Source organism: Cyrtonyx montezumae, unplaced genomic scaffold (genome assembly GCF_038088225.1).
Source record: "Cyrtonyx montezumae isolate F1298 unplaced genomic scaffold, pur_monq_1.0 scaffold_7, whole genome shotgun sequence".
In the NCBI taxonomy this organism is placed as follows: Eukaryota; Metazoa; Chordata; class Aves; order Galliformes; family Odontophoridae; genus Cyrtonyx; species Cyrtonyx montezumae.
Genome location: NW_027072078.1, coordinates 16,849,073 through 16,867,945, shown reverse-complemented (window position 1 = coordinate 16,867,945; position 18,873 = coordinate 16,849,073). Strand labels below are relative to the sequence as shown.

General features: G+C 47.6%; 1 protein-coding gene across 6 annotated transcripts in view; it reads right to left on the bottom strand.

Annotated features, from left to right (window-relative positions):
* The window catches only part of NRP2 (neuropilin 2), a 79,882-nt gene that overhangs the window by 3,515 nt on the left and 57,494 nt on the right, over positions 1-18,873 (bottom strand). For 2 of the 6 annotated variants that reach the window (XM_065751065.1, XM_065751067.1), the window contains exons 13-16: positions 17,062-17,324; positions 15,673-15,769; positions 13,368-13,409; positions 82-150 (exon numbers count right to left, since the gene is read on the bottom strand). In XM_065751065.1, the coding sequence (XP_065607137.1) occupies positions 82-150; positions 13,368-13,409; positions 15,673-15,769; positions 17,062-17,324 (471 nt within the window). Of the gene's footprint in view, positions 1-81; positions 151-5,186; positions 7,629-13,367; positions 13,410-15,672; positions 15,770-17,061; positions 17,325-18,873 lie in introns of those variants that run through there. The other 4 variants (XM_065751066.1, XM_065751068.1, XM_065751070.1 and 1 more) reach the window with 3 other exon arrangements.

Here is an 18,873-nt window from a genome sequence, read left to right as displayed (position 1 = left end):
TGTGAGCATTTCTAAGCAGCAGCTACTGAAAGACAAGCTCCCCTAAATAAACAACTGTCCATGTAGCATCTTGTTACCAACCAGTATCATCGCTGTCTTCAAAGTCTTGCTCAGGGATTGGGAAGTCATCCTCCATTCTTGGGAAGTTCACTAGAACAACAAAATGGGAAGCACTGTTTGTTTAAAGAGGCCTTTTGGAGGCATTATTGCCACCAGTCATTGGACTATGTGATGAAAGAAAACAGCTTAACTACTGCAAAGTTCTTCTTCAAGGAAAGAGGAAGGGTTATTCTCTTTTCACTGTTGGTCAAACTCAATAAATACTCATGCATTCAAGAGAACAGGATCTTCCCACTACATCTTTTTTCATGACCACCAGACGACCAGCTTTTAGGAAGAAAAAGGTAGAATGAAAAGCAAAGAAACCAGATAATCTGAATAGCACTAAAATATTGTCACTGGTGCCTACATAATGGCTATAATTCACTGTTAACACGCTCAAGGGTATTATCCTCATAACTGAATAAGATCTTACTGCCTATCATTACTTGCTACTAACGTTAGATCCACTTAGCCCACTCTACTTTTCATCTTTCCCTGCACATCTTACTGGACTGATTTCTATTTAGGTTTCAGATAAATTAAAAAAAATCTGAGGAATTCATATACCATCATCATATGTTTTAAACCAAAGCTGGTTGAAACAGGGAGCATGGCAAACTGGTGTCTGTATCTAGGCATTTATGTTACATCTCTCTGATCCAAATTCCTTTTAGTGATGCCATTTCTTTGTATTGTTCAGCACAGATTAAGCACTAGTAACCAAAAGCACATGACGTTACCTAAGCAGAAGGGTGGCTGTTTTCTGTTTTCTTTGTGTATGTGTTTGTAGTCTTCCTAGCATTATCTCTATGTATAGTAACCACATTTCAGTTTCAGTTTTCCAAAAGAAAATGCCCCTTCATTTTGATCTGCTTAGATTTCTCAAAGCTGGATGTAACTCAGAGTGCTCAGCTGAGAAAGGACCTTCAGCAGATCAGGAGTGCCAAAAATCAGGGACTGCTAGAAAGCAGTAGATTCACATCCTTAAAATAGTTGTGGTTGAAAACCAAGGATATTTTATGTTTTGCACAGAAATAGAACAATTATAATAGTTTACTTAAAAACAACCAAGACTCAAGAATGTAACTTGTGCCTATAAACTCAATGTGTGATGGAATTATTTGAAACCATGTAAAAGATTATTTGCACACATTGCACAGAGGTTTAGAACTGCAAGAGGCCTCCTGAATCATCAACTCCACTTTTTGCTATCACAGACAATGGTGTGGGGCAGCCTCTGACAGCAATATTGCAAAGTTCACCAAGAGCAGGGCAGCTCTGCAGAGAGCCCGCTGCTGTCAGGAACCTTGGTGGTCATCCTGTCGCCAATTCAATTTGACAGCATCTCATGCTGGAGGGGATAACACACACGACACCCACTGAGCCACATACTATTTAACTCATCTCCCAAGAGTTCTCTGCTCTGAGGTCAGATATCTTAACTTGTGTTGGTACAACTCTAGAAGCTGTGGCAAGCAATGGCACCCAGGGCATGTCATGGGCTCCCCACTGGAGGCTGACGGCAGAAATCCCATGTGCTGGGAGCTTCCATACTTGCAGAATTATCTTGCACTCACCTCACTCAAATAATTAAGGAATTTCTTTGAATTTTCAAGATAATCTGGCAACAGAAACACACATACCACACTTGCTCCTCCTGATGTTGAGCTGCGCATCCTGTAAGTAAGGGAATTAAGGCAACCCTGGGCTGCTGGTAGGTAGCTGAGGAAACATAGGTGCACAAGACATTCTGTATGCCTTTGCTTTAGCAGCGAGTTCACATGGTTTCTTAGCACTTCCAGAGCTGACAGTCCCAGATGGCAACATCTCAGGGCTGGGAGAACTGCCTAAGGGCCTCTTGCAAACATTTAGAGCCGAACATGTGGAAAATAACTTGCAAAGCAGAACACACACAAAGCTGTCTGCTTTCTGGTCCTCAGCCGGAGGACAAGCTGTGACATTCTGCCGTCCCGCTGTCACCCTCACAACCCCGTGGGACTGTAGGTTATGTGAATGAACAGGAGTGGAAGCAGGGCTGTGGGTTGCCAGGGGAGCCATGTACAGGGGAGCAGTGTTGAAAGCCTTTTGCCTTTCTGTATTCTAGCTCCCCTACATTTTGTCTGAGAATGCGTTAGCAATTTGGTGCTTTTTATTTCCCAGGGTAGCGTTGAGGGAAAGGCCAGAAAAAATAAAGTATCAGTTAATCAACGCTTTCGAAAGAACACTGATTCTTCAAGCCTGAAAGAAAGGAGCACTGGGAAAACCTGAAAAAAGAGAATGCTTTTACAAAAAAAAACAAAAAAAAAACAGCCCTGGATCTATTTGCTCCCCTAGCAATTTTCTCAATTCCCTATGCTAATATGACTCCAATTTCTGCTTAAAAGACATCTTCCCCCTCACTGTTCCTCCCTTCTCCTCAGGCTGGTGGCAGAGCCTTGTTCTGTGTTCCTCACGCTGCAATACTGCTATTGGATGGTGGTTGCAGCATGCAGGGCTCTACACTGGCCTTGGAACAACTCGGTCAGTCTTTTTCCATGCTGGGGTTTCTAGATTCATTAACAAAATCAGATCTGGCTGCAGGGCTGTCTGCAAATTGGAGCCGGTGGTCGCAGAACTGATCCTATTGGAGATGATTTTCTATCACAGAAAACAACTTGCTATCTGTCATTAATTAGGATCCTTTGTGACAAGTCTCAGCCATATTGTCACAAGGGGAGCAGGCCGTGAAAGCAGTGTGCAGTCCCTAGGAAAGCCCAGCAAGATACAGGGCAGAACAGGATGAGCATGTATTGCCCCATGCTGCAGAAAGCATCCTTCCTACAAGGCAACTTCCAGGCACAATCTAGTTTGCTTTTAAATATAGAAGGACAAACAAAATTAACAAAAAAACAAAAACGAACAAAAAACAAACAAACAAAAAAAAACCACACTGGAAAAAGGTAGGTGAGATAGCAAAGGGTACCAGTGTGTATTCATGAGGAGGGGTTTCTCCTCAGTGAAAGGCTGGAGGTGAATAGGGCTGAGCTCCCAGCCCTTTGTGCTGAAAAGGTGATGTTAGCTGTGAGCAACCAGATGCCAAGAAAACGCTGCTATCTGTTGGATCTGAGAGCACGATAAGCTAAAGGGCTAATTTATGGGACCTGAAAAAAGGAAGATGAGATTCTAATCAAAGACAAGGAGCATCTTAAGTACCACACGCTCTTCCTATCAACAGCCAGCCAGAAAGCACTGCTCCAGCCCAGGCAGAGACACGAACCTCAGCCTCCCTCTGCTCATTTCCAGTCCCTTTCTCTCTGCAGCCACAGTGCGGTTCCAACTCAGGTCACTTTGCTTTGACACAGCAAAGCAGCCACCCAGGCCTTGCCTCGACACAGCCGTATCTCAGTGTTGCCTCAGGCTGGGCAAGCAGAGCTGCTAAGTGAGGGTGTGTGTCTAGTTGGGCAAAACCCACTCTTTGGATCCTGGCTTCTCCACCTCCAGCTGAAAATCTGCCTTGCTTCTCTCACCCCACCCCTCCAGGAACATAGAATATTTTTAGTTTACAAAACTCTCTGCCAAATTCCAAATTGAAAGAGTACTTTGGCTAGAGATCAGCACTAAAGAAAGCAAACAAGAAACCTCACTGCTGGCCCTACATCCCACTGCAGTGCGGGAAATGCTGTGCCTTGCCCTCAGCACCTCATCCTGGGGCACTGAGGTGCCCTGTAGGCACCTCATGCTCAGAAGAGATGGCAAAGCATGGCAGGACAGGCAAACACCCTGCTGACAGCTGGTGGCATGAAGTCGGGCTGGGTTCTTGCTGTGGAAGCAGTTTTCAGCCCATCCCACCTAGCAATAAGCACACCTCACCCTGCAGACTGAGGGCAGCTCTGGGTGCCAAGCCCAGACCTCTTCATGCCTGAAGCTGCCTGTCGAGGAAACTGCAACCCAGCCACATTAATTCGCATTTATTTTTCTAAACAAAGCGGGCTAATTTTAGCTGCTTTTCTTCCTGCGCTGCAGTCTGAGCAGCACCCAGCTCCCTGGTCAATCTGGCTGTGGTGCACAGAAGGAATAATTAAACCCTGAATGATTCCTCCCTTTTCGTCTGTTTACTTAACAGATTTTTTCCCTCCTTGCCGGGAAGCCAGCAGCCACTCTCTCCCTCCCTGTTTTTTGCATGTGCATATTTGTTTTGAATTTTGCTTGGACAGTCACTGAAGTGTACGAAATGCAAATTACAAGTGCATGGGCTTTGCTGTACAATTAGAGCGAAAAAAAAACCTCAAGACCAAAAGAAACCAAAAAGCCGGCATGGGTCCTCAGCTTGCTTCTGTTTGAACAGCCAAAGTGAGGGATCGCAGCTGAATAATTTTTCTGCTGATGGCCTGAATTCCAAGTAAAGCCAGGAAGTTTCACTGCAATGCTAAGTTCGGCGCCAGGGTAGAGTACGAGACAAGGAAAATACATGCAGGAGGGAAAGAATAACCTCTCAAACTGGCAGCAAACAGATTTCACATGAAATGTGATGCTATTGCCTGCTCTGAAGGGGCAAAAGGTGCTCCTCAGAGGCTGCGCACTGTGCCAGAGGGTGGGCTCACAGCCCACTCCTGCACAGCCTGACACGTGGAGAACCAAAAGGATTTTATGGAAGATGAAGGCATTGCAACCATCACCATTACTTTTCCTAACAGTCTGCCTGCTGTTCATGGTGCTGGTGACTGAGCACAGTGCTTGGTGGGCCAGCAGTGCTCGGCCCTGCACCCTATAATGCCCTTCCTGCCATTGGGACCCACCAAGGCGCAGCGTATCATGACAAGCAGTCAACATCCAAGCAGCACTAGCAAAATTTCAAACAACACCAAGGGTTGGGCTGGCTGCCCAAAGCTTCAATCCAGGACTGTGACCAACACAATGGATCTACAGGCCACGCTGATGGCCCGATCCTCAGAGCAGAGGCAGCATGCAGAGCCATGTGCCCGCGCACTGCAGCAGCAGGAGCTGTGCTCAGCTCCCAATACACAGACTTGTCACCTGCAGCACTGCTTCACTAGCAGCTCTTCTTAGCAGAGAAAGAAGAAGGAAGAAAAAAACAGATATTTGTATAAAAATATCATCATTTTATTACATTCCACACAATACATCTTCAAAGAGTTTCAAATTTCCACAAGGTATTTTTCACACACAGGCAACTGGGCAATGCTGGGGATGTCACAGTTCTAGGTTCGGGGAGAACGGGGAGTAAAAACCTCGAAGTGACCTGGTTTGTCTTTGGTGATTTGAGCTTTAAAGACAGGGTGCCACATTCTCCTCTCTGACACACCAATACACGCTCGCTAAAGCCCATGGGCAGAAGCTGCTTGGCTGCTCTGGCCCAGGGAGATAGAGCTCGTGGGGCCCCCCCAGAGGCCCTGTGCTGCCTGCTCTAGAGGCTGCAGGAGGGCTTCTGCTGAAGCCCACCCCGAAGGTGGCACTGGGGATCAAATGGGCTGCTTGTCCCCATGGACAGGAAGCCCCAGGCACAGTGCTCAGCCACAGCAGGGGCAAGGCTGCAGGCACGCAGCACTGCTGTTTCCACACATCTACCCCGAGATGCCCCAGAGCGCAGGGACATAAGGGCGCTGCGCCTGCATCAGCTTTATGCAATATTCATGGAAAGGAGGGGCAGGAAGTGCTGGCAAGTTTAGGAGGGTGGAGGGAATCTGATCACTCACAACAAATGAACACAAACGAGAGAGAGAACCTTGCTCACTGGAGGTACATTTTTTGCCTGTAAATGGATTAGTCAACAATCCAAACCACTTCTGCATGTCATCATTTAGTATTTATATAAGGCATTTCCATGACAATTTGCTGGTCTATTCAGCAATTGGAGGCTCCCTCCAGGTGCCCAGGTTAACACAGCAGCAAAGGCTGGGTCCCCTAGGTCACCCTGGGCTCTGCTCGCTAGATGTTACTGATGCTTTAAAAAGCCAGACAACAGCAAACACAAAACTAATAGACAGTCTAGAATGTCAACTGGCAGTTTTTATGATTCAGCAGCTATGAACTGGGAAGAGGAAAAAACAAACCCAAAACCTAGGAAGTGGAATCATACTTATCCTTTCAATGTTTCCAGCAGAAAGATAAGGAGGAGCCTTCTCTCCCTTTCCCGTGTAAAAGCAAAATTGTCAGCACCCAGAGCGAGGATACTTACAAAATAAATAAAGCTCAAATTCTCAAGAAACTATAGTATTTAGCATCCACCTTAGACCTGCTGAAGTCTACGTGTTGCCCTAAGGCTGGCTTTAACAGATACAAACTAAACATTCATTATGAGCTTCTCTGATATAAGGCAACTTTAAAAAGATTCTCTTATGGATGGGGAAGAGGAGAGTCTTCCCCACTTTCCAACAATGGCTGTGTTATCATGTTGGCTGTAGAAAGAATTACATTGAGAGATCTTGCTGTTCGAACACCTATGAACCTCTCTGGATTCTTCCAGCCATCTGAGGTGGACATTCCTACTGTCCAGCCTGGTCTTTTTTTGCACCCAAGACATTAACATTATCAAACAAGAGACCCAGCCAAAGCTAGATAAGGCAACAAAAAAGCATTGCTCTCTTCCCCAAGTAAACAAATCAGGGTTTAACCACAAACATGTCCCAGACCTTCCAGAAGGGAGGAGGGAAAGGTGGGTAAATAAAATAAAATAAAATTAAAACAAAACAAAACACAAAAAGCATTCTCTGTGCAAGTAGAAGCAATAATAAGCAAATTAAAAAGGGGCTGTTTCTAAATATACATTCAGTCAGTCAGGCACGCACGTGCTCCCATGCTCGCTCTCACACAGACTGCACACACACACCAGCTGCACACAAGTTTCCAGGCTCACCAGCAAGTTCCCTTGCAGGTTGCCTGCTGGGAAGAGAAGAAGAATAAACCAAACATGCCTACCAAGAAAAAATACTCCCCGGCCAACCAAACCAAACCAAACCAAACACCCCACCCAACACCCCAGCAGTCCTTGACAAGGAATAGAAAGGAGCGTTCACTTCTGAAGTGAAGGGGCGGTGTGTCTCTTCTGGTGATCCGAGATGCAGCATTAGTTAAAGGTTGTAAAAGATTTGGGGAGGGCTGGGGGCAGAGAGGGGGTGGAAATGTCTAAGAGTTCACACGTATACTAAGTAAGGAAAAAAGTGCAAAACTGAGGCAACGTATCGGAAGTCTTATTTTGTCTGTCTGTCTGTTTTGTGTTTTGTTTGCTCTCTCGTTCCCGTTCGGCTCTCAGCAGCGCGAGCTGGAGTCTTGCTCTAGTTTTATGGTTAGGGTGGGCTCCACGGCCACGGGGGCCCCGTTGGCATAGTGGGAGGTTTTGTAGGTGATGGAGTGATCGCTCTTCTTGGCCGCATAGCGGAACCGGTGGTAGTGAAGCACAAGAGCCAGCGCGACGGAGACCAGCACCACAACAGCACCTCCGGCGGCAATAACGTAATACCAGTAGGCTGGGATGGGCTGCACTGACACCGTGTCCACTGTGGGCTCGGTCCCTGGCAGGAGGGTTGCCCCTGGGGAGGAGACACAGAACAGGGTTGCTAGGTGGGAGGCATGCACACGCACAAACAAACACACATGCTTGCAAAGTACAGCACCGAGTGACACTAGGGCCCAGGGCAGCTCCAGGTACGGGGTGTGCTCCTGCAAGGAGCTGCCTGCACTCACTGAGCCACGTGTTAATGCGCCTCTCTCTTTCCTTTTAATTAAGCAGGCTGCCTGGCTCACAATGCAAATTCCATATGTACGCTATTATTACTATTATTTCTGGCATCAACAAATGTTTTTTTCCCCTCTTTTTTTGGCCTTCTCCAGATGAACCGCCTGGTTTTGTCTCTGTATGGCAGATGTTGTCACACAGTGACAAAGCCCATCACGTCCCTAATTGGAGGAAGAGCAAAATCTCAGATGGCCAAGGAAGTTACCACAGGAGATTGGGAAAGAAATTACATGAAGAAACATTTGTCATTCTTACAGCCAAGACAGGGAGCAAGATCTCTTCCTGAAAGTGCTTGGTGCACAGACCTGCTCTCACTAGGTGTCCCATTCACAGACTTACAGATTTAATTATTAAAGCAAGATAGTATGCGTATGATGATGCATGCTGATTTCGTGCATGGTGTAGGCTGTGACATCCCCATCAGAAGCCCATGCTCATGACAGTTCAGGTAAGCCAAGCCCATGGCTGCCTCAGGGCTCAAGGGCATGGAGCAAACAGGCTCAGCCCACGGCAGCACGCACATCCCGAGCAGGTGTGGGTTGGTGCTGGTGTCCATGGCCAGGGAGCAGCGTGGCACTGACCCTCCTGCACTCACTGCTCAGCCCTCCCAGCTCTGCTCTCAGGCTGCAGGGACCCTGGGGAAGGGAATGGCTGCATCACATTTATGTACTGGCTGCTTCTAGGGGCCAGAGTTCCTGGGGAAGCTTTCCAAGGGTCTTGCTCTTCGGCAGGGGCTTCTAGAAGAAGCTTAAGAGGATAACCAGGGGAAGAACAAAATGGTACAGGATTGCATCTGGCCTGAAAAACACAGAGGTATCTGACCACCTCCCACAGCACTACACCATACTAGAGCCACCAGCTGCGTGCTCAGCACCAGGGCAGCTTTACTGCTGCTGCTAGCACAGGAGATAAAGCAAAATGGTACTTCCTTGGCCATTCCCTCCCCTCCTCAAAACCCGAGAAAAGGGAGTGAAAATGAGAATGAAGACTATACCCAGATGCATAATAAAACCAAAAAACCCCAAGAAAAAACAAACATAAAACAGAGAAAAAACACACGGACAAGATAAGTCCTGCTTTTACAAAGCAGGAGGCTGGGAACCACCCACATATTTGTCACTACAGGCAAGCAATTTGTATGGCTCAGGAGCAGCCTGCACCACCCTCCATCCTGTCTCACCCCAGCTGCCCCATCCCTTCCACCCAGGCTGTGCTGGTGTGGGGGCGACAGACCAGGCCAGCAGCCCCCCACCTCCTCCTGCCCCTCTGCCTGCTCCCAGCACAGAGCACAAAGGTATCATGTCCTGGGGCATGGCCTCGGTTCTGCTGAAAGTCTGCCGCTGCCTCCCACACAGATGCAGCCCCAATGGGTCCATACATCTCACTGCCATCCCTCACAGTGCTGGTGCGAGTTGGCCCCTGGGAACACTACAGATCTGCTCTAGGTGCAGAGGTTGCACATGTTTACTCTTGTTGTCAGCCTACGCTTACAACAGTATCTTCTTCTAGTGAGAGATGTGCTTACAATACCTCTTATATGGCTGGTATGCAACAGATGGGAGCATGAGGGTAGATCATGCTGTGGTACCAAGCCTGTGCCCCTGACCCTCCCTACACATCCTGGGCTGGTGGGTGGCCGTGTGCTGTGCCCCAGTGATTCTGCTAGTGGGAAGGGTGCCTTGGAGGCTTCAGCCCAAGCCAGCCTTTGTCCATCCCTGATGGACTCTTGTGCAGGCAAAGAGTGAGCCTGAGGGGCGGTGCAACCCGGATCTGGCCTCAGCCCCTGCTACTGCACCTCACGGCCCTGCTGCTGAGATAGCAGCCGTCTGGAGAGTTCATTTAGCAACTACAGTCATTAAGGAGTCACACTCGCTTGTCTCCAAGCCTTAACGTTGCCAATTCCCAACATTAACAATTGTTCTTCCTTACGCTGTCAGCCACTAAATATAGCTGCCAGTCCACTCAGCACAGAGCTGATGTTATCTGCTTTTACTGGCTCTGCTGCTCGCTGGAAGTTTTCTTTTATACCGTGGAAAAGTTCTCTGCTCAGGGAGATGGAAAAAAAAAATCCATCTTTGTAACTTAATAACTTTTCCATTCCCCTTTGCCTTCCGCCACACACGCGCTTGCCCTTCCTCATCCCCTCACTGGGGCTCTCGCCTTAGCAAATAAATGCTTCTCTCCCTTCCTCTTAAGTCATTGGGTGCACTGGTTAAAGCAGGACGTGCAATGCAGGGCACTGCGATGCAGGGAAACATCACAGGGTGTGCTCTGTGCTCCTCTCAGCCTGGCCAGGGCCCCACTCTGGCAGCCTGACAGGCAGCCACCTCAGAGCTGTGCAACAGGGATGAAAACCCCAAACAAGCAAGAGCAAAAGTCATGCTGGGGAACAAGGAGGGAATCCTCCTCACAGAGCCTCCCAGGAGACTGGCTGCTGGCTGTCACTGCCATGCCACCGTTGTGTTCACCTCCATAAACACTGCCATAAACCACTGTGGACCAGCAACACAGCCAGACTTTTCACAGACGGCACAGATGAAAGCGAATGTTAAACTTGTCTAATTCAAATTCCACAAAACTCATGTGTTGGCCTTGATCCCTTAGCTGCTACCTGTCACTTCTCCAGTAATGTATCCCTGCCTTGATTTCAGGATACCCAGTGTGGGAGAACTCACCAATCCACAGGTAAATTCTCCCTACAGTCTGTCTCCACGCTTTCTGGAAGATGTCTCTTATTTTTAGCCTGCTATTTATCTAACTCCTTGCTGCCAGCCACTTGTTATGCCTTTTCCTTAAGGGTGAGATGCATCAACTCTCAAATGCAGCACAGTTTAAGCACACTTGACTGGTCTTCTAAGATCCCGACCCACTAACTGGAAGATATTCCTCCCACACAACTCTCTTATTATTTGCTTTGTGATCCTTGAGCCTGAAAGGTGCATGTTTTCAGCTTTGCTCCTGAGCAAGGAGAGCAAGGATTTGTTATTATTTTTAATGGCATTTGACTTTTCCAGCTCAACACATAATTGCAGGGGTGGGGAGTGCAGAGCTTGTCAATACTTTCTTCGCAGTCTTTCCTCTGAAGCTCCCTTCTTCCTCTATCCAGGGACTTCTTCCACTCCTTTTACCTGTTCCTGTTGTGCATTCTGTCTCCCCCACATTGCAATACCTATCGTGCCTTCTCCAGTCTTCACCTGTCCTTCATCTTTCCCTCTGCAGTTTTCTCTTTCCCTGGTCTTTCCATCCCTCTGTCCCATCTACGCTTGCCCTGCAGACAGAGAAGCCTTTTCAGCTTTCTGCTGCAATTACTCTCCTGTTGTGGCCAGCACTGGGACATCCACAGGGAAGCTATCAATGGGCAAAGCTTGCCGGGGCAGGGAAAGGACTGTGTGCTGGGCACAGCACTGGCTTATGCTGCTCTCTGTGCTGGGCACAGCTAGCGCTGCCCTGACCCAGCTGGTGTGCCCTGGGAAATACAGGAAAATGGAGGAATGAAGGCAGTGGAGCAGGGGTGGAAGAGGAAAAGAAACAACATGCGCAGGCAGGACTCTGGGATAGATTCAGTGTGAGGTCCAAATTGATAACACAGACTACAAGCCCTAAAAGATGAGGATCCTGTCTGCAAAATAGTTACCAGGCCAGGCTCAGGAGAACACAGAGAGATGGATCAAATGAAGAACAGTCTTCAGTTGTCAGCTAAGAATACTGCAACAGGTTTTCAGTAACACAAGTCTGAGAAGCAGGATAAATAGGCAGCCTATCCACAGGCAAGCCCAAGTTCCTAGTTATTGCAGTTATGTGTACCACTGTAACACTTGGCATCATTCCCTGCACGTCTCCTGCTAGCAGTGCTTCACACCCTGCTTCATGCCCCTAGAAGCAAGCTGCCCCTTGCCTTCAGTTTCATAGAATCATAGAATGAATCACAGAATGGCTTGAGTTGGTCGGACCTTAACAATAATATAGTTTCAACCCCCTGTCATGGGCTGGGTTGCCAATCACAGGATCAGGCTGCTCAGGGTCCCATCCAACTTGGCCTTGAAAGTCTCCAGGGATGGGGCATCCACAGCTTCTCTGGGAATTCTGTGCCACTGCCTCACCACTCTCTGAGTAAAGAATTTCTTCTTAATATCTGATCTAAATTTATCCTCTTTTAATCTAAAATTACTTACCCTTGTCCTATAACTATCAGACCATGTAAAAGGTTGGTCTTCCTCCTGTTTATAAGTTCTCCTGAACTACTGAAAGGCCAGAATAAGGTCTCATCAGAGCCTTCTCTTCCACCAGCTAAACAAGCCCACTCCTTCAATCTCTTTTCATAGGAGAGGTGCTCCAGACCTCTCAGCACCTTTGTTTCCTCCTCTGGACCCACTCCAACAGCTCCATGTCTTTTCTGCGCTGGGAGCACCAGGCCTGGGTGCAGTACTGCAGGTGGGGCTTCAAGAGAGCACAGCAGAGGGGGACAGTCACTTTCCTTGCTCTGCAGGCCATCCCTCTTAATGCAGTCCAGCCTCAATCCCTGCTTTCCCATGACTGCCACAGCTTCCAGCTCATGCACCTGCCTGAGGCAGCTTTGCCCCCTACAGAAATGTGTTGCCTGTAGGGCAGAGCACAGATATATTGAATAGACCATCAGGAGAGCAGGGGACAGAGCGTGCAAGGATATTAATCTCAACTGACAGCAAAAGGTGTGCTGACAAAACTGGTAAACAACTTAAAAATTAAGGGGAGGCCCAAGTTTGCTCTCCATCACAACACAATCCCTGGGTGCCTTCCTGTAGAGGTATGAAGAAAAACAAAATCCAGAAACTACCAATGCAGAGTACACTGATCTTCCCCAAAAAGCAGATAGCTCTTACCACTCCAGAGCAAGACAAACAGCATCCCCACTGGCTGTTCAAACAGTGAAGCATTTTTTCTGAATTTCCCACCTTGTATCGTACTCCATAGGCTAGGACACAGAAATGCCAGTTTTTGTCCTTCAGGCTAATATTAAACTGTTAAATGTATCATTTCACTTTGTTTTCCTTTTATTGATTGTCAACTTCAGAGCTCCTGATGGCAACTTAGTCTTTCACTTCTATATCCAAACTGCTTTCCCCTTCCCAGCCCTACCATACTTCACCAGTAGCTTGAACACCACCACTGCCAGAGCATCCATGAACATCCTTCCCCCACAATAATATAAGCCACTGCCACCTCATTTCGCTTCTAAGAGGCTACTACTTTTTTGTTCAAGTCAGTTGATAGCTTTCCTTTACTCCTAAGGCTCTGCTGCTCTTTGGGATGCCAAATGCCTCCTGATTGCAGGTTTCTCCATCTTGTTCAACCCCGGGTCAGTGGGACTTGTCAGTTTGCTTGCTCTCTGGCACTCAGCAGGAGTCAGAGGGTGCCATCCTCGGCTGTGGCACCAGCAGAGATTTAGCACACACTTGCAATTTCATTGCTCAGAACATCTCAGTTTGTTCAAGCAAGCACTTAACATTCCTTTAATTTAAAAGCCCATGCCAGCAAAAAGAGAAGTACATTTTACCTGTAAAGTAGAAGTTCTCACCTGGGAAAGCTGTGATGGGTTCTGCAAAGGAAAAGAAAAATTCAGAATTAGAGAGGAGAAAATTTGACAGAAGGACGCAGCTTATCTATCCATTGATTTGCAATTTCCAAATGGAGCAGGTGTGCGGCCCTACCCCACAGATGCTATGTGGTGGGAACAGTGTGGGGTTCCAGCCAACTCCACCACAACGGGGAGAAAACCGTGTCTCAGTCAGGGACTGACCAGAGGCAGAAAGCCTCAACTTGGACACGGACTTCAGACAAAAATGTGTAAGGCTGAGGGTCATTTGGATCCAGCTGGTTGGCCTGAGTCATCAGAAGACAAATCCTGACCTGGCTAACGATGCAGTTCTGAAACCCCCTAAAATTTCCATGACTAGTTTGCTTTCTGGCTCAACTCTGTCGTCATTATTTGCTTGAGAACTCTATTGCTTCTGAGTACCATGCTCCTCTCTATACCACAGTGCCAGTAAACAAAAGCAAGTGATTTTTTCTTTCTTTCAAGATACTTTGAAGAAGTAATCTATTACAAATTTCTGGATCTGAAAAGCAATAATCAGTGCTTATTACTGATTACTTTCTTGCAGAAGTAATAGACTTCTGATTATTTTTAGATTACTTCTGCATTATGCCTGTGAGTCACACAAGCAGACTGGCTCTGTTGAGTGCTATGAAATCATCACTCAAGTTCAGAATGCGAAGGACACATCTGTCAAAGGGAAAAATTATTCTGACTTTTTTTTTTTTAATTAGAGTTCTTTCATGCTAAAAAGGAATCCGATTACTTCCCAGGATTATAACAGAAAAAAAAAAACCAGTAGCCTGTGCTGCAGTCAGCTATTCTCACAGCTCTGACCAAGTGAGTGCAGTTGGCGGCATTAGAAATGATCCATAAGTTGTGTTCAAATTTGCAATGGAATCCCTTCATCAGAAATGGTCTGAAATGATCGGTTTTAAGATTCCCATTCAATTTCCTAGAATTTTGTGCAGCAGTTTGGTGTTATTTCTAGGTCTGGCAATGCTTGAAACTTTATAATTTACTCATGCATTGTATCAAAATATTAAGCTTTAGTTTCAAGGCCTGAGATACAATAACACTGAGTTAAGTGAACTGCTGCACTCAAAAGACGTTAGATAGGAAATGCTATTTGTGTTAATCATCCATCTTCTTGCTTCTCTTTAATGCCATAGAAGGCAAGGGATTAAAACACCACTGTCAAACCTTAATACAGGGAATCTGACATATGAAGCATTAGCTCCTTTGGCAGATAGGAGACCAGCAGAGTTCAAAGCATCAAAGAAACTGGGACCTACGGTACTCAGGAGCATCTCTGAGCCAGCCCTGCTCCTCTGTTCTATTAGCAATACCAGTCACTGCGCCATCTTCACCATCACCTGTCTGCCCCCCAGCCTTTCACAGGCACAGTTCATCCTGTGCCTCACTCCCTGAGACACACACCTCAGCAGCAAGCATCCATCCCACTCAGGGTAGGAGGCACCAGGAGCCTCACTCAGTGGTATTTATGAGTGGTTAGCCGCTAAACCTGCCCGTCCCGGGGCAAAAAGAAGGGCAGGGCCTGGCTCCTGTGAGCAGCTCTTACATGAATCCCACTGACAGAATACAGCTACTCCCATCCTCAGCTGGAAAAGCTGATCCACACCCAACCTAGATGGTGAGCAGAGCCATTGGAGTGTGAGTGTGATATGTCAGACAGGGCAGAGCAATGCTCCACCACTGAACTGCTAAAATACACCTTTTTCTCTGTCTACTTTTTTTTTCAAGTCCTCTCTCTCTTTCACATTGAGAGACCCTAACTGGCTTTTGGCCTGGTTTAGGGAATGGTGAATTCTAGGACAAGAATTCCTTTTGTTATTCTGTTAACACTGCTGTAAAACCCCTCTGCTATCTTATTTCTTATTAAAGAAGACTCCGTTTGAACTCATCAGCTCCTCTAAGCATGTAATATTGACTGACAGCTGGTTTCTTTTGTGCAGCACTTTCCTTTTAGATTTGGTGAATGTTCTTATCACATAGAATAGTCCTCAGTCACCCTCAGCTGCTCTTTCAGCTTAGCACAGCAGAGACATGTGCTTCTTGCCTTTCACGCCAACGCAGTCAGAAATCCCCGTCCCCCAGGGACCGATTCTTCCAGAGTTGAGGAGAATCCCAGCTGAGATCCAGGAGCTGCCGGTAACTCAAGGCGCAGAGAAGTGGCAACCTCCCGTGAGCTCTCCAAGCTCATCTGCCCACACCATCCCCAGCCCCCAGCAGCTGCTGCACGTACCCATGCAGTACTCCAGTGGGATGTCGTTGCCCAGCCGGATGTCATCCAGAGCCAGCTCTCCTGCGTGGCCATTGCGTATAAATCCCTCAAACACTATCTGTGGGAAATCAGGACAAGAAACATCAGCGTTAAGCCAGGATGCAGGGAACCACTCCTGGACCTGACGGCAATGGCAAGAAATCTGCTCCTGGACTTTCCTGCACACCTGTGTGGACCTGAGAGCAGTTCTGCTTCCACCTCCTGCCTCCACCACCCTTCACCCAGGGTAAGCTGCTCTGTGGTGAAGAGCTCACAGGGAGACCACTACCTGTCCTGACAGCACTCAGCATGCATTTTGCTCAATTAAATGCCTCTTACGTGGAGTGAATCAATGCTCAGCACTGCAAGCCATCTCCTACCCTTCTGCCCTAACGCTGTGAGCGGCACAGTGCTGACTTACAGCAGCAGCAAATCTGGGCTGTGGTGTTTAATAGAGTCCCACAGCTGGGCCACGATCAGAAAAAGGAAGGGAAGGACACAATATGCACGTGGATACATTAGCTGCAGAGTGCAATTCCCATCAACGCTGCATAAAAAGTACTGAAATGTTACAGAGGGGTCAATTTACTCCTACTTAATCACGGGCAAAATATATTTACAAAAATAAATAGAGTCATTAGCTCTAAGAACTGCTGAGGGAGAGACTACCATTATTTACATAATGATGATGTTATTTAGCTAATGCCTGTATATTCATGTTTAATGCACGAAGTAGTCAGCCAATGCCCATCATGCTTATCTGTAGGCATATTGTGCTTACTAGTATTCTATTAAAAAGCCCAGATCAATACATGAAAACTAGCCACAGAACTCCAGAGCAGAGCTCTGGCTTTAATTCTCCGTGCCTAGTCCTGAGTGTCCAAGCACTCTCCTGGGGCTCATATGCCACAGATTTCCTCTCTGCTCTTCAGGTAGCCCTTCTCTCTGGGGTGCCCACAAGGACACCTCCCTGCAAAGCCACGAGCTCTGTTCCCATCCCTGCTGCTTGGGCACAGGGCTTTGGCTTGCTCCCTAGAGCGGGTGCTGACTCTGGTCAGCCTGGCCTCTCTGATCCTCATCGGGAAGGGGGAAATACACAGGAAAAAATGCGGAAAAAATAAAAGAGGAAAAAAATATTTGCAGAGTGGGAGATTTGACGAATACAAAAGGCAACAGGCTGAACAAAGGCCCAAGTCTGTGCAGAAGACAGGCACTCTCTGAATAACAAACAGTGTCGCTTAGTTACTATAGTAACCCAAGAAACACAATGCAAACAGCCTCTCTCAGCCACATTCCCTAATGACAACGGGTCCTGGCTGCGCACCATAGCATTAAGGCTCTGCTGGGGGCGCACGTCACCCCGCGTCTTACCCGGTACTCCATGTCGTAGCTGGGCAGGATGATGCGGCCCTCCCTCCACTCCTTGCCCTGGTCCTCTGCGATGATCCACAGTGCCTTGTGCTCCTGGCTGGCCTCTCGCCAGACCCGCAGCATCACCCCACTGCTGCCCCACACCTGGTACTGGAACACCATGCACACAGCACTGCGGGGCAGGTAGATGGTGGGGCTGATGAGCCGGGCGCGCTGGCTTTCCCTCCTCCCGCTGCTCTGCAGCCGCAGGTAGCTCTTGACATCTGTTTGGAGAAGAAAACCCATCTATAGTATTTCCACTTGCAACAGGTATCTCACCTCCTGCTTCGGGGGTTTGGCACTGCATGGTCAGAAAGGTGCTGTGGGAGCAGGGTCACCCATGGCAGCTACACAGTCCTCAGTCAGGATCTCACTCACAGCTGCACTGCGAGGACCCTAAAGCACAGCCCAGAGGAGGGACCTGGACCTTGCAAGCAGGGGTATGCACAGATGACATCTGTGTCATCTTGAAGGTGGTTGAACAGAAGGGATTCTCTTCCTTCAACATTACTTTTAAAATTGTGCCATGATTTTTGCCAGTGCTCAGGGAGAAGATCTGGTATACTTGTTATCCCTTGATCTGAATACAGATAGAAGCAAAAAAAGCCAACATAGATGAAAATACCTGGGCACGATAGACTAACTGAGCACCCACAGCAATAGCAGAAGAGCAGTATCTGCACTTTGAAAGTGCACCTCCAAAACTGAAACGGAGAGCCCTGAAAGGCTCCATCCAGAACCCTAGAGCCAACCTCGCCACTGCCACAGTGCTTTGGTAACACAGCAGCCTGTGTAAGCTATGTCACACAGCCACTGGCCCTGCTGCTGCTCCCTTGTCACTGCCAGACAGATGGGCTGGAACCAATGGCTGTGAGATACATGGCTTCTAAAATAAATGCAGGACAAGAGAGCAGAAAGATTTGACATCATTCTGCTCCTGAGATGCATGACTGAAATACATCAAAAAGCGTATCCACTCCATATGAACTTTTAGTGATTTTGCTGCATGAAGGACAAATATGTCCCTGATCGGACACATAAAGAAAGAGCAACATTTTCCAGCACTATTTTCCAGGACCTATGAAATGCACTTGGGTCACTTGGCACTCTGTGCCAACAAACATTAGCAGAAAAAAAGATGAAAGCATGTTTGCCCACTCTTGCTTGAGTGCATCACTTGAGGAAGTACCATGCCGTTCTCTAATGCTGGAGTGTTCTCGTGATTTACCTTGGAGTGGTGGTGGTGCAGGAGGAGATGTGGGGGATAAACAAGTGGAAGAAGGAAAAAAAGCACAAACTGTACTCCATGACTGAGGAGCGATAAGGCATAATAAGTCATCAAGGTCTCCTGAATTGAAATCCTCTTTCTGTAATTCACTACAAGCCTCTTCATAGCAAAAAGCAACAACAAGAAAAGGCAGCAACAACAAACAAGGTGGAAGAGCAAATCAAACTACAATTACACAATTATCTCACAGTTCAAAGGGTCTCAAAGGCAGTCCTTACAGCTCTCAAAGGCAGTCCTAACTAAAAGCACCACCCAGGCTCATTAATGATCAAATTCAGATCCTGTGTTCAGGGACATCCATTTTGGTGCCAGGATCTAGGCAGCCTGATTGAGGCACAGGATGTGAGCCATCCCTGGGTGCATCCAAAGCTCACATTTCGTGTGCTCCCTGCCCAGCATATGCTAGGGCCCTGAGAGCTCTGCAGCCATCCAAAGGGATGTGGGGATGCTGAGGCTTTGGTTTAAGAACCCAACTGCTCACCTGT